This window comes from Falco punctatus, assembly GCF_963210335.1.
Source record: "Falco punctatus genome assembly, chromosome: 7".
Taxonomy (NCBI): domain Eukaryota; kingdom Metazoa; phylum Chordata; class Aves; order Falconiformes; family Falconidae; genus Falco; species Falco punctatus.
In genome coordinates this window covers 29,145,374-29,158,880 of record NC_137587.1, presented here as the reverse complement: position 1 = coordinate 29,158,880, position 13,507 = coordinate 29,145,374, and the positions used below count along the sequence as shown (strand labels likewise).

General features: G+C 35.9%; 1 protein-coding gene across 2 annotated transcripts in view; it reads right to left on the bottom strand.

Moving 5' to 3' along the window:
* Positions 1-13,507, bottom strand: part of SPATA7 (spermatogenesis associated 7) — a 42,084-nt gene that overhangs the window by 7,613 nt on the left and 20,964 nt on the right. For both annotated transcript variants that reach the window (XM_080395110.1, XM_080395111.1), the window contains 2 exons: positions 11,242-11,375; positions 374-852 (listed from right to left, as the gene is read on the bottom strand). In XM_080395110.1, coding sequence (XP_080251236.1) covers positions 374-852; positions 11,242-11,375 — 613 coding nt within the window. The remainder of the gene's footprint in view (positions 1-373; positions 853-11,241; positions 11,376-13,507) is intronic.

The window sequence follows — 13,507 nt, the reverse complement described above, 5'->3', positions numbered from 1 at the left end:
ATGCTTATAGCAGTTACTTCTTTATAAGACAGAAAGCACAACTATACACCAGAGAGAGAGCAAAGAAAAGAGAGAGGGAATTACTATCCCCGGCAGATGCAAGATCCCACAGTTTGGATTTAGTTGCAGTTTGTATCCAATTTGTATAAATGAAAACAGTTCCTCCGGAGGGAAGACAACAAAATATGCCAGTGAAAAAAGGAAAATCATATTCTGTTCTAGCTTTTGCTAAGGCATATCTAAAATAATTTCAGAATAATTATTCTGGCTTTATGCAAATGTAAATGAGAGCAAAACATGTTGCTTTTGTAAAGATACTGTTATGATAACCTCTAAATTCCACGGTTTCAAAATAATGTTTTAATCTCTGTACCTGATCACATCAGTTTGCGTTTGAGCTTCCACATGCTGCTTACAGTGATTTTTCCTTTTCCTTCGAGCAGGAGTGTAATACCTGTACTCTGACAGGGAAGATTTAGCATCTGATATTAAGGTGCGTGGAGTAAAAGGTTTTCGGCTATCAGTAAAGAATTCAGAGTGCCTGTCTAGAAGATCCCCACCACGTTCTTTGGAGTTGCTTCCTTTGCACCTCTGGGAATGACTAATGCTCACAAAACTATCAGTGGAGCAACTGCATGATAGTCCAGAGCGTTTTCTTGGTGTACTTGACATACTGACACTTGAGTTCGAGTTAGATGCATTAGATTTACTCTGAAAATCTTTTCTGGTGTATTTTACTGGACTGGAGTGAACCAAGCCATGCTTGCCGTAAGGAGACAGCACTCTTGATAGGTATTGTGCCTGCTGAGCGCAAGGGAAGGGACTGTCTTTGTCTTCTGCTTCCAAGAAACTCTAGGAAAAAATAAAACAAGATTTCATTGCTTTGCAAGTTACCATCTTTGCTCAAGTTGGTACTCCCAGCTATTATTGTTACCAGCTTGAAGGTATTTTCTATGTAAAAACTTTCTATTTTTGTTAAGTCAAACTGGTTTCAGAGCAGCCCCAGTGCTAACAGATCTTAAAAGTTAGTCGCTGGAAATAACAGAGTAGTTAGAAAATGGTTTGATTCAATAGCAAAACATTGGTGCTTTGTTACAGAATATTGATGGCTACATCAAACCAAGAGTTTTAATCATTTTAGTCCAAAGGCTCAATACATTTTTAAAAGTCAAGGAATCATTGCATTGAGGCAATTTATTTTATCTGGGTATGTTCTGTTCATACCACCTGGGCAAGGTAACATAGACATTATCTGTAATTATTCTACTGACTAGTTCACAGTACATATTCTCACCAAGTGTGGAGTTGTGGCCTCTCTCTCCAAATCCTATTAGCTTTAAAGTATATCACACACCAGCTATCTTTAGAAGATGTATATTCTGTAAGGGGCACTGCTCACTGATTCAGCTAGACCAACATGGAAAATACTGTTGTGTGGTTAAAGACACAGAATAAGAAAACTGTAACTAGCTGTTTATTCCATGTGTGACCTTTTTCTTCCTGCAGGTGGGAGACGTATATCTTTGGAAGGGCTGTACAACACAGGATGTTGTACACCTTGTGTAATGGCACCCTGCTCCACAAGAAATGTCCTAATTGCTATAATAATACCATCAATGTCCTCCAGCAGACAAAGTCAAGTTTCTGTCCTGTTCCCCTTTCGGTTTCTCAACCCAGCAGGTACATAGACAGCTGTGAAACTTTCCCTCTAACACTACAGAAAGCCAACAGTGCAAGTAGTTAGCTCACTACAGTTAAACAGGTCAGATAACAACATGCTGAGTTTATGAACAGTCGATTGCAGGTGATGGTAGAGAAATGGTGTTACTGCTCCTGCTTCCTAAGTGTTCAACACATTAGAGTTTAAATATGTACCTCAGTTCTCAGAAACAATCAATGTTACTTTAAAAGGATACAGTTAAAAGGCTACTAGTTAAGACAACAAACTAATACAGACAAATCAGTAGTACATGGACTAAAATTATGATCAGCTAACCCACTCCTCACCGAAAGCAGCACAATGTAAGTCTACTTTGTATGCAGGCTGAAGTTCAAGTGTCAACTTTAGTTAATAAGAAAGCCTAACTGTTGTTTTCAGTAGCCATCTGAAATTTTGAATAGAAACTAGCTGAACAAATCTCATTGATGTGCAGGACAATCAAAACAAAATGGGAAAAACTTACAGCAAAAGCTCATCTATGCATCTCTTCTCTTTCTATTTGAGATCTGTAAGGTTATTACTAAATCTTCACAAAGTTAAAAAGTCACTGAAGTGAAGCATTGCAACAAATATTAAGAGTAGTTAATAAGGAGGAAGCCAAGTACACCAGAGACTAGTGATGACCTTGAACACAAATCTGTCCTATGGAAGGTGATAGGGAATTTTCCAACAATTTTAGAAGCCTGGGTCTTACGAGAGACATAATTTTAATGCCAGGGATAAGAAAACAGTTAATAACAAAAAAATCAGAATTTGAAAACTAAGTCTGTCATTGAGAAAGGTTACAGAATGAATTATTTGGAAAGACCATGCTATTTTTTTCTGCTTTTTTGGGAAAAAAAGTAATATCTTAATGATTAAAAATTCAATATTATTCCTGAATTTTATTATGACACTGTGCCAAAGACAAGTAACACTGAAATGCAACACTATCAAAGTGACAACTTGAGCTTTTTTCTTTTTTTTTTTTGCCAAGTGAGAAAGAACAATTCAATAGACATTTTATTTCTGTCATAGACTTTTGAAAAATTTGCAACTTCAAAGCATAAATACCTGGACAGAGTATATGCACTAGTAAACATGCTTTACAGTGTGTCTGAAAAGTTAGGAAGCATCTTAGCAAGACAGCTGTTGTATATCCTTTTCCTACCTAGGATACAGCCACCCACTGAATATTCTGTCAGTCCCTGGAAAGTATGTATGACATTTTACAATTTCCAAGGACAGCCATATTGCAGAATTAGCAGATTAAACCAGAAGCCTAACAGCAAGCAAAATGTTGTATAAACTCATTTCATCCACATGCATAAAACTATGTATGCAATGTTACACCGGACTGTATGATGGAGAAGAGATGACTCACACTGTACGTACTCAAACTACCTAGCGTACAACTCCCAGAGACGGAGCTTGCACCTAGGCCCTGCAACAGCGAGGGAGACAAGCTCAGGATAGCATTATTCTGGAAAATCTCATTGCCATACTCCGCAATCAGTATAATACAAGGCAAAATAACAGCTAAAATGACACCTGAGAAAACCCAAAGCAAAATCAACTGCTAACAAACCCGAATTAATTCAGTTTTAACTAAGTAGCCAGTTACACTCAGGCACTTCATATAGCTCCATATCAACAACAACTAAGTGCTGCAACATTTAAGAGAATGTTGGTGTTTCCTAGGAAGAAAATTCAATTTCTCAGGCCAGTTGAGGACCATATTTTTAACAAACCTGATGTTTACGTTCAGATAGGCTAACAGAGATTAACTTGTTGATGTACCTCCACCATCTGAACAAAGAACAGGAGGATAAGGAGAGACCTGTACAGGCCATAAAGCTCTGCAGTCAAAAAAGGGAGAAAGGGAAATTGATTTTCATATGTGTCTCATTCATCTCAATTATGTTCCTATCAAACAAATAAAATTATGTAGAAGCCTTACGTTACTGAAGTCACTGACGGAATAGCTCCCCTATAAAAAGCCTGAGACAGAGTGCATCCAGTGTGATGGGACTGAAACACATGCTGTGATACGTACTTATTTATGACATACAACCCTAACTGCCAGTTGCGAAGATTCACAGATTCACCCAGCAGCCCATCCTGATCTTATAATTAATCCACGCGGAAGTTATTTTGAGAGACTAACACCGAAGCACGGATTCAGAGGATTTCCAGTGGCGCTTCATTGCCTGAACACAATATAAACCTGGAGAAAATCCTCAAGAATGCTTCACTTTTTGAAAATAATCAGGTGATTAAGATGTGGATTGAAGGTTGGATGTGTGATTTTCCCCACCACTGGGGACATTGGACTAAACTCCAACAAAAGTGGCAAAATCAAATGTAAAAGAAAGTACCTGTGGGAATTCTCCAAGATAATCAATACTTGTGAGATTTTTGAGGTCTCCTACTGGGGGAGGTATGGAGGGGGAAAAAACCAACCAAACTTGGAAATCCTTACACATTTGTTGGAAATTCATGACATTGTAACCTACTAATATACAGTACAGGATAGTAATACATTACTAGTTTACTAGTAAAATATAGCATAGTATGTTACCCTGTGTAATTCATAGTATAGCTTGTAAATATACACTGATTTTTCTATTCTATCATTCAAATCCTAAAACTGGTATTCTTCAAAGTTCTAAACAATGACTCTTACTGTATAAATGCTGCATTTTCTCATAACACTGCTACTGTCACTGCTTTGAATCTACACTATTCCATTTTTTTCCTTTTCAGGACCCCTTCATATTTTAAATTAAAACTCTAGATGATGAATATATATTTTATGGCATGTAGTAAATGCTATTTAGAGGAATATTAAAGAATGCAGGTAGTTTGTCAGCAAAATTAAGTCACAGATCATACTGCTGTCATACTATATAGTTCCTTCACAATTCCAATATACCCCCATGTCAGTTAGACTTATCTGTGCTACTCCAGTACCCCAAAATGTCCATAGTTGCCAGTGCCTAATGCAAAGAGGTTGTTGTGTTTTTTTCAGTTAGCTGAGCCAAAATAAGCCCTTCTTGATGATGTCTCATGTGAACCAACTTTATTTTACTACTACAGCATAATTAAATGCTGAACTGATAACACACAGTAACAATGCCGAACAAATGCCTGTGCTAGCAAGCAGTATAATAAGGCTTACCAGTGTGATTGTTTGCATGTAAAGTACTTGTAGTGGTAGCTCAGCACTATAGAAAACAGATAAGACTGGAAAGTTTCAGAATCCACCTATATAGATGTTTTGAAAAGCTAATTCCATACCCTTCAGCATGTATCATATCAACAGCGTAATTTTTCTTGTATACTTTTTACTCTCAGAGACTAGAACAGTTCATGGAGCTGCAATATAGATCGGATTTTAGAAGCATTTTTGAACATATGATGACTGGTGACCTGCAATATACAAAATAATAATAACAAAATATATTAAGTGATATTGGTCAATTACACAACTACACCTCATGAAAGCCACATGTTCTATTCCTTGGAAGCAGTTGAGCTGATCCTAAACCAAGACAAATGTACAGGGTAAACATGTAAATATCCTAAATTTAAGCATTTCTTATGTATGAGGAAGCTTACGGCAGTTCTTTTCTTTTCCTCCTCAAACGTATCGTAAGCAGAACAGACCAAGTAGCTAAGGTAGTGACTAGATCGAAAGGCAAACCCAAACTGCATTTCTGTCAGTTTTGAGACATACTCATTCAAGTACTGAGAAAGAAGAATGTCTTTTGAAGCCCTTATCCTGGGGTAAACCTTTACAGCCCAAACAGGTAGGCAGTTCAGCCTCCAGATACACAAAGAAATCAGGAACAAGGAACTATGTTGGTGACTTCAAAAAAATTCTAAGGAGTGTCAGAGAACGGTGTTTGTCTGCAATTTGTCACCAACACCAAGCTTTCAAAAATTATTTGTACACCTGTGTTTGTATAGGCAAGTTAACCATAAGCAAGTATGTTCATTTTTCTTTTCTAATCTGTATCTATAGAAACATCAGATGTTTAGTTGGGGGGGGTGGGGGAGGGGAAAAAGAAGAGAGAAAAACATGCTACAAATATGCAGTAACTCACTGATTTAAAGATACTTTGCTCTATTCTTCAGATACAATTAAAAACCCAATTATTCCATGGAAGTATCACAGCTTTGGACATTGGCACTATCAAGAACTATAACTAATGTAATTTGGAGTCAAGAATCTTGACACCTACCTTGCTTACCAATCTATGTTCCTATTCTATCCATTCAATCCACTGTAATTTGTTTTGAAAGATAAAAATCTACTCAATCATACATTTCAACAATAATAACCCCTCCAAAAAGTTTTCATAAATTACATTTATGTTTCAATTTTGTTAGTCACAAAACTGGGGTAAACAGAATATTACTTGCAGCAAGCTTGTATGGAAAGGACCCCTAAATCGCCATAGACTTTGTGGAAAAGAAAGTTCAGTAAAAGCAGATCAAATCATATTGCTGTCATCTGATGGGCAAGAGAAGTAACAGAGAAAGAATCCAGATTTTTAAGTTACTTTTACTTTCTAAAAGAAGTTTAGTTTCTCAAGTCAAAAGCCACTGAGGTATCAGCTGCCTCATAAAAAACAAACTGAAAACAAAGCTTGCCAAATCTATTTTTGCATAAAAGGTCCAAAGGCACCTCTCACTGGGGTCACTAAAGTTACACTAAGATGAATTTAAGTCTTGAAATTAACTTATTCTTGTATGAAAAGGTCTTCCAACAGAAAGTTCATCTATCAGCATAAAACGAGATCAGAGACACTTTTTGAACTGCACTGTCAAGATACAGAAGCTGTAATAAATTAGCATCTGATTCTTTAACTTGAGACAGCCCCATTTATAAGCCACTTCAAAAGTGGGCTGAGCACCTGCTCTCTGCAGTCTGGACAGAGCAAAGGTCTCCTGTAGTACACAACAAGCTGCCTTTACAAGGGGGTTATGAGTGACTGTATGTCATCTCTTCATGTCAATACACACTTTGATAATTAGGTAAGAATTCAGAAAGGCAAGAGAGAAAATTCACACATATATGTGAACAAGTAAGACCTGTATGAGTACAATCAGTTTGCATACTGGCATCAATAATAACCTTTTTTCTCATTCAAAACTATGTTCCTGTTACAATTCTTTCCTTTTGTGTGTGTGTGTGGGGGGGAGTGTATTCAATCGTATAATGCATTATGTTCCCACTGTCATCAAATACTGTGATGTTATTAATAAGGGTTATTACTGAACGTGCATATGGAAATGTAGCTTCAAACAACCAGCATGAGAGGTGACTGCCACTATGAAGCCTGAAAGGAAATCTGTACTGAACATTCCCGATGAAAACATCTTTCTTTGATGCTCAGAAGGTTCTTCTGCTTTCTTTAGTCACTTACATCTCTCATTCTGACAGAACTAATTCAAGCACAATACATCTTTTCTGGCTGTTAATATCGTAATGGTATAATAAATCTTTAAACATAAGCCATTTGAGTAGGCAATTTACACAGCCACATGTGTGCTGCATACAAAATTAACATGGGAGATTAGAAATGGTTCATGGTGTTTCTTAATCTATATTTCATATGCAGAAGCCAATGGTCATAACTGTCATTCCTAAGAAATCAAAAAAAGTCTCAAAAAACAGGCTGAAAGGGATTTTGAAGTATCAAGGCAATGACAACCATACTTCAAATGGTTAAAACAGAAAACTCACACCCCTACAGAGCAGCCTTCCTCCAAATGATTTTTTGCATGGATTGATTTCTTTAAAAAAATTTGTTAGCAGCCAATAATGCCTATTAATAGGATTATCTGAACATGGGATATGAAATACCGCATCTTGCTCAAATCAGAGATTTTACTCACTGACAGCTCAATTCAGGTTTTCCTGCTTCGGAGGTAAGTCATACTGAGCTTAACACAGTTCACCCTGCTGAATCACTCAGATGAGTGTTTAAAAACCCAAATCAGCTTTGTATAGAAAAATAAAATTTAAAATCTAAGGATTCCACTAGGATGGATACAGCTTTCCATCTGTGGCAGCAGTTGGAAAGACTACATGGTAGTGCCATTCCATGCACAGGTGTCATGGTATTTTCCAGACTCTGTCAAACAGCCTTTTCTATTCTGAGAAAACTTTAAGAGTAATTCATTAAAGAAGGAGTATAAGTAATTTGTTGACAGATGAATGAGAGGATACCCACAAATACGCTGCTTATCCATCCTCAAGCTTTTCAGTCTAAGTAAGCCTCTAAATATTTGCTTAAAAATTACATATTCACAAAGACACACAAACACAAAACTAGCAGCCCTTTCAGCATCCATGTGTAGTTTATCATCCTGTTTTGATTAACTTTCACACATGAGGTCAACCATCATTACTACGCTACATAAAAAAAAGAGGAGCAGAAGAGAAGTCCAGGTGTCCCCAGGACACCTTATGCTTTCCCTGCTCCTCTACTTTACTGTAAGAGATAAAGTACTGTCCTTGAAGTAATTCAGTTGCTAGCGATTCCATCCGAAGTACCTTCTAAAAATAAGCCTGCTCCTTAGCTTCTCTTAGGTCTTCTGCTAAAAGCAGAGAAATGCATGATGCACCATAAACATCTATCACAGCTTAACCCACGGCTCTACATGGAATATTCTTATCTCTGTGATCAAAATATTATCTGATTAAAATCACAGATTATTTTTAAAAGTCAGTAAATAAATCTAGGTAAGCACAACAGAGATAACTTTCACAGATCATTACATATCATAACAGATTCTCACATTACAGTAACTTTACATTTATAACTAGATATAACAGAGAAAGAATGTTCTTGTGCGTTTAAACCCACATACAAAACAGTCAAAGAGCAGGCCAGTCAGGTTAAAGACCGATTATAGCTATTCAGTTTCATTGTCAGCTCAATGACACTAACTAAATCACAGAGGTTTTAAGAAATGCATAACATGCAATATATGTTTTAGAGGAATTATTTTTACTTCTTTTTTGGTTCTACCATGCACAAAGCACAGTTTCAATGGAAAACAGTTTCTGTGCTCTACTGTAGCATTAAATAATAATAAATGCAGCTATGTGAAAAATGAAAATGATGAAATAAAGACACCAGACTTAACAGAATGCATAAAAAGTGAATGCTAATGAATGAAGACTTTTGAAAATAGAAAGTCAGGTGCATACATCAAAGCTGGTTAGCATGTATTTAGCCTATAATCTAGCCAGACATTGACCTTGTCAGAGTTACAAGGGTTATTATATTTTTATATACATATGTATGTATGTTACACTAAATTCATATACAAGAGTCATATTTCATTACGAAAGAAATTATGCATTATGAAAGTAATTGAACTTATGTACTCTTAATTATAACAATGGCAAAGCCAGGAGAATTCTACTTGCTTCTTTTTCTTACATTCCTCTAATGTAAGATGCTTACTAAGCACAGGACCACATTCTACTCTTGCCATTACCTCCTTGGAAACCTGGAGTACTCCAAGGTTGACTGCTTCAAATCTGTGCTGGATCTTATCCCAACCTAGGAACATCCGAATTCAACAGAACAATTTTTGGAGCAGTTCCACAAATGGAGGATATACAATCAGCTTTTTCCTAATGGCAACAGTGACAGCAATTATTACTGTGTGGCAAAAACCCTCTATAGGTACCCTTAGCACTTGTTTGCCAGCTGTCACCTATTGATATATCCTGATGGTTAAAGAAATACCATTAAAATGGCTAACATCCTCACAATGCATTAGAGGACATCTAATTGTTGAAACAGAAGAATTCTCTGCTGTTGTATAAAGAAGCATAGGAAATCAATGTATATTTTGGCAAATTACGTAAAGTTTAAATAGGGCTACATTTTTAGCACAAAAATATGACAGCCCAATTACTTCCACTGCCTATGCTTGTGCCAAAAGGCTCACTTACAGGTTTTCACTTTATATTGACTCACTGCTGCTCTTTGTTTATACTATACTGAACTGTATTTTGTAAGTCCACCAATCAATGATTTGATTAATAAAGTGCCAGATAGTATTTTAGTGAAGATTATTCTTTGTGTTTGTAAAGTAAAAAAAAAAAACCCAAGACAAAAAAAGTGTTGTATCCAAAAATCACTTTTTACGTTTGGTTAAACGTTGATTTGGCCAGTCTCCCAACATTTTCTAAAACATACTTTTCAGTTGATAACTTGAAATTCAGACTTGGACGGATTGTTGAATTATACCCAGAGGCTATCCAACATAAGGACAGCTGCAGTTTCTGTACAGAATACACTTTCAAGAGAAATGGTGGGAAGGCACCTGTAAGTAAGTAGGTAAAACTGGGATAGATATTATTTCAGAAAGATTTTGTTTTGCAAAAGATTAAAACAAAGGAAAAAAGTAACAGACTGTTATAATGCTACATTAAAGATCACAGGTGCATCCTTTAATTTTAAAATTGAGAATTTATGCAGTAATTGGAGATGCATTTTAAGCACAATTTACTTGATTTTGCAATGATATAATTTAAGGAACTTCTCCTGCCCCCAGTCTGCTGAAAAATAAAGATGGAAGGACAAAAATGGTATTAATAAAAAATAAAACTTGGATTTAAAATATGACATTTCCTCCCTTTTCTTATGCATGCCTGTGCTTTCTTCTGTAACTAAGAGACATGTACTGAATTCAAAGCATTATTTCTCTGCATTGCAATAAGGTCACTCCTGCCTGCCTGCTGCAAAAACCAGTGACACAGAAAGAAACTAATTGTAAATTTTCTGTACTATTTGGAAATGTTCTCCATCTCTACGGATATTTAAACAACATATGAAGCATTTGCTGTTAAAATCAGAACTAAAACATCACTCTGTTTTAAGTTGCAATTGCTCCTTTACAGTGACAAACATGAGACTAATTTAGTAAGGCTAATTATTAATTTATTTATTATTTGGAAATATACACCACATATCTGGATGAAATGCTGGACAAAATAAGTGAACCTATGTATAAAGACAGAAAAGTACTTATTTTGATGGCTTTAGTACTATTTTCAGTTTCAGTAACTACAATTCACGCATGTAGCATACTGTTAGATATGAAATGTATTTCCAAAATAGGACTTTGGATACAGAGAGAAAAAAAAGACTCTTGATTCTTCTGCTAGAAAGGTTAGTGGTAACTAGAATTCTGCCTTAGAAAACGACAGAAAGCTCTGGAGTGACAAGAGAGGACATGGGAATATCAGCTGAAATGAAAGCAAGAGAACTCAAGGGTAACTGAACTGGAATTTAGCACAAGCACTGTTCATCCAGATACCTACCACCTTTGTCAGAAGGCCAAGACGTGCATTTGGTATTGGGCACATGCCAGGAAGACCCTTATCTATTTTCTGCTGCTTGAAATACACCAGTCCTCCTTTCAGAGCTGCTGCACAGCAGTGATCATTTGTTATTATGGGAGGCAAGTAGACTATGATATCTACTAAATAAAATTAAAGTATCTACCTTTCCAAAAGAGGATGGCAGCAGCCTTCCACTCTCTCTTGAGCTGGATCGGGAGGCAGTTTTGCCCATACTCATTTCCTCTTCACATCTGGCTATCTTCTTTTTCAGTTTCTCTCTTCTTCGCTGGTCAGCAACTTAGGAAAGAGATAAAAGCTTGTCAGATCAAAACTGGAATATTACTATATTACCTTTTTTTTGTTCTAAGTGATTGGATGACAAGGTAGGGGTTTCCAATTGCTCAGCAAAGTCAGACTATTGATATATGTTCCACTTGGAACACACGGCAATTATAAAAAATTACCTCTATTCTTAGAAGAAAAATATTAAGAGTATGCTAGTAGCTGAAGCTGTCTTAGCTGAAGCGATACCTTAAGCTTCCCTGAAGTATTCTCATCTCACAACTAATACACCACTATGCAGGAATTCCAAGATCAGTATTGCTAACAAAGCACTCTGCTTTACACTAACCTTTACAGATAGAACTCATTTGACTGTACTCTCATCCAATATTTCAGAAAAAAAATGAGTTTAACGTTAGTAAATTTTACATATAAAAAAAATATCCATGCTCACACCATGGAAAGACAGTGAGTAGTGTCCCAAGTACAGAAATCCATGGCAAAACAAGCAAGCTCCTGTCAAGAACATAAAAAATGAAGGGAAACGCTGTGAAAGGGCCACTGTCAGATCAGTAGGGGAAATCATTATCAATCCACATTGGTCTGCAGTCTAAGAACTTGTTCACAGTGTCCATGCAGCACAGAAGGTGAGTTAAGTATCTGTACCATTAGACAGAGAGGAGTGCAAAAGATGAGTAAATTTTCTATTTTCAAGTTTGCTATCTGGTCACCTACATCTGATATTTTCATAATACAGTCCAACGTTTTTGTGTACTGTAAGCACCCAGGAGCCACAGAAGAAGTTCACAAAGTTGAAAAATCCAAGCAAGGCTGATGAAAAACATTAATGATTTCATTTACAAATGGGAAAGAAGAGGGTTTATATAAGCAAGCACACTTCTGGAATCTGTATACACAATGAAACCTGTCTTAATTTGACTAGACTTCTCATTCACTTAACACAGAACCAAGTGTATGAATGGTTTGTTTGATACAGTCACAGAGACAGAAAGGACTATGAGGATCTCTTTTTGGTTTCATAATCTATTTATACCATACTCTCATAGACCCCAATCTTCACACACACGACTATGCTTAACATATGGAAATGTAAATAACTTTGCGGATTGGTGTGGTACATTCTTCTAGACAGCTGAGAATTACAGCAATCTGAGGGCATTTAATCAACCCTCAGAATACATTCATCTGTGTACATTAACCCTACAGACATGTTAACCTCTAAGAATTAAGTACATTATCCATTTTATTAAACTAAATTATTTTTAAATATCCTTTTTAATTAAATTATCCTTTTTAATTATTTATCATATTTAATTAAATATCCTTTTTAAACTAAAAAAGATTATTTTAGATGCAAAATCCTTGCTTTTGTTTCTCAGGGAAATCCCTCTTTCTCTTTCTTTCAGTTCTTACAATTGATAGGTAAAGTACAAAGTAATTTATTTTATGGCTGCTGATTAATTCAACATATTCCATTTGAATAGTTACAATATAAAGTTGCTTTTACTACTGGAAAAACATTAGCTGAAGTTAAGATACGCTAAATTCTACAAGTCTGAATTTAAAATACACCTTGTATCAGCAGGAAAAAATAAACTGTACCATTAAATAAGTAAAACTCAATATTTTTCTTCCTACACTAAATTATTATCATGTAGCTATTCTAAAATACTATTATTTCTAATTGTTTGTCTTAAAAGTTACAGATGAGCACTCAAAAATTAGCTACATTTAGAAGTTTTATATGTTTGAGATAAATAATTGTTCACAGTGGACCAACAGAGTGTGTCTGTGTGCGCGCATGCACGGAAGCTGTAAAAACTCAAGTCTTGCCTACTGCTCAGGTAAAATGGTGATGGCTGAAATGAGTGTTGAATAAATACCTAGGGAAACAATGAATGAATGAGAACTCTACAAAACGAACATGCAAATTATACAGAAGTATGTGTGTCTCATTTTGTAAGTGCAAGTAGATGTCTGAAACAGAAATTTCCTTACACTCAAGTGCTTAGGTGGAAAGTGGGTTTGTCTAAGACAAGACAGGCTTAATCACTGCATGTTCTACCTGCATCTCATGGCTTAACAGGAGTTTCTGAGCAAAGTGCAAAGCAGTGTGAATATTATTG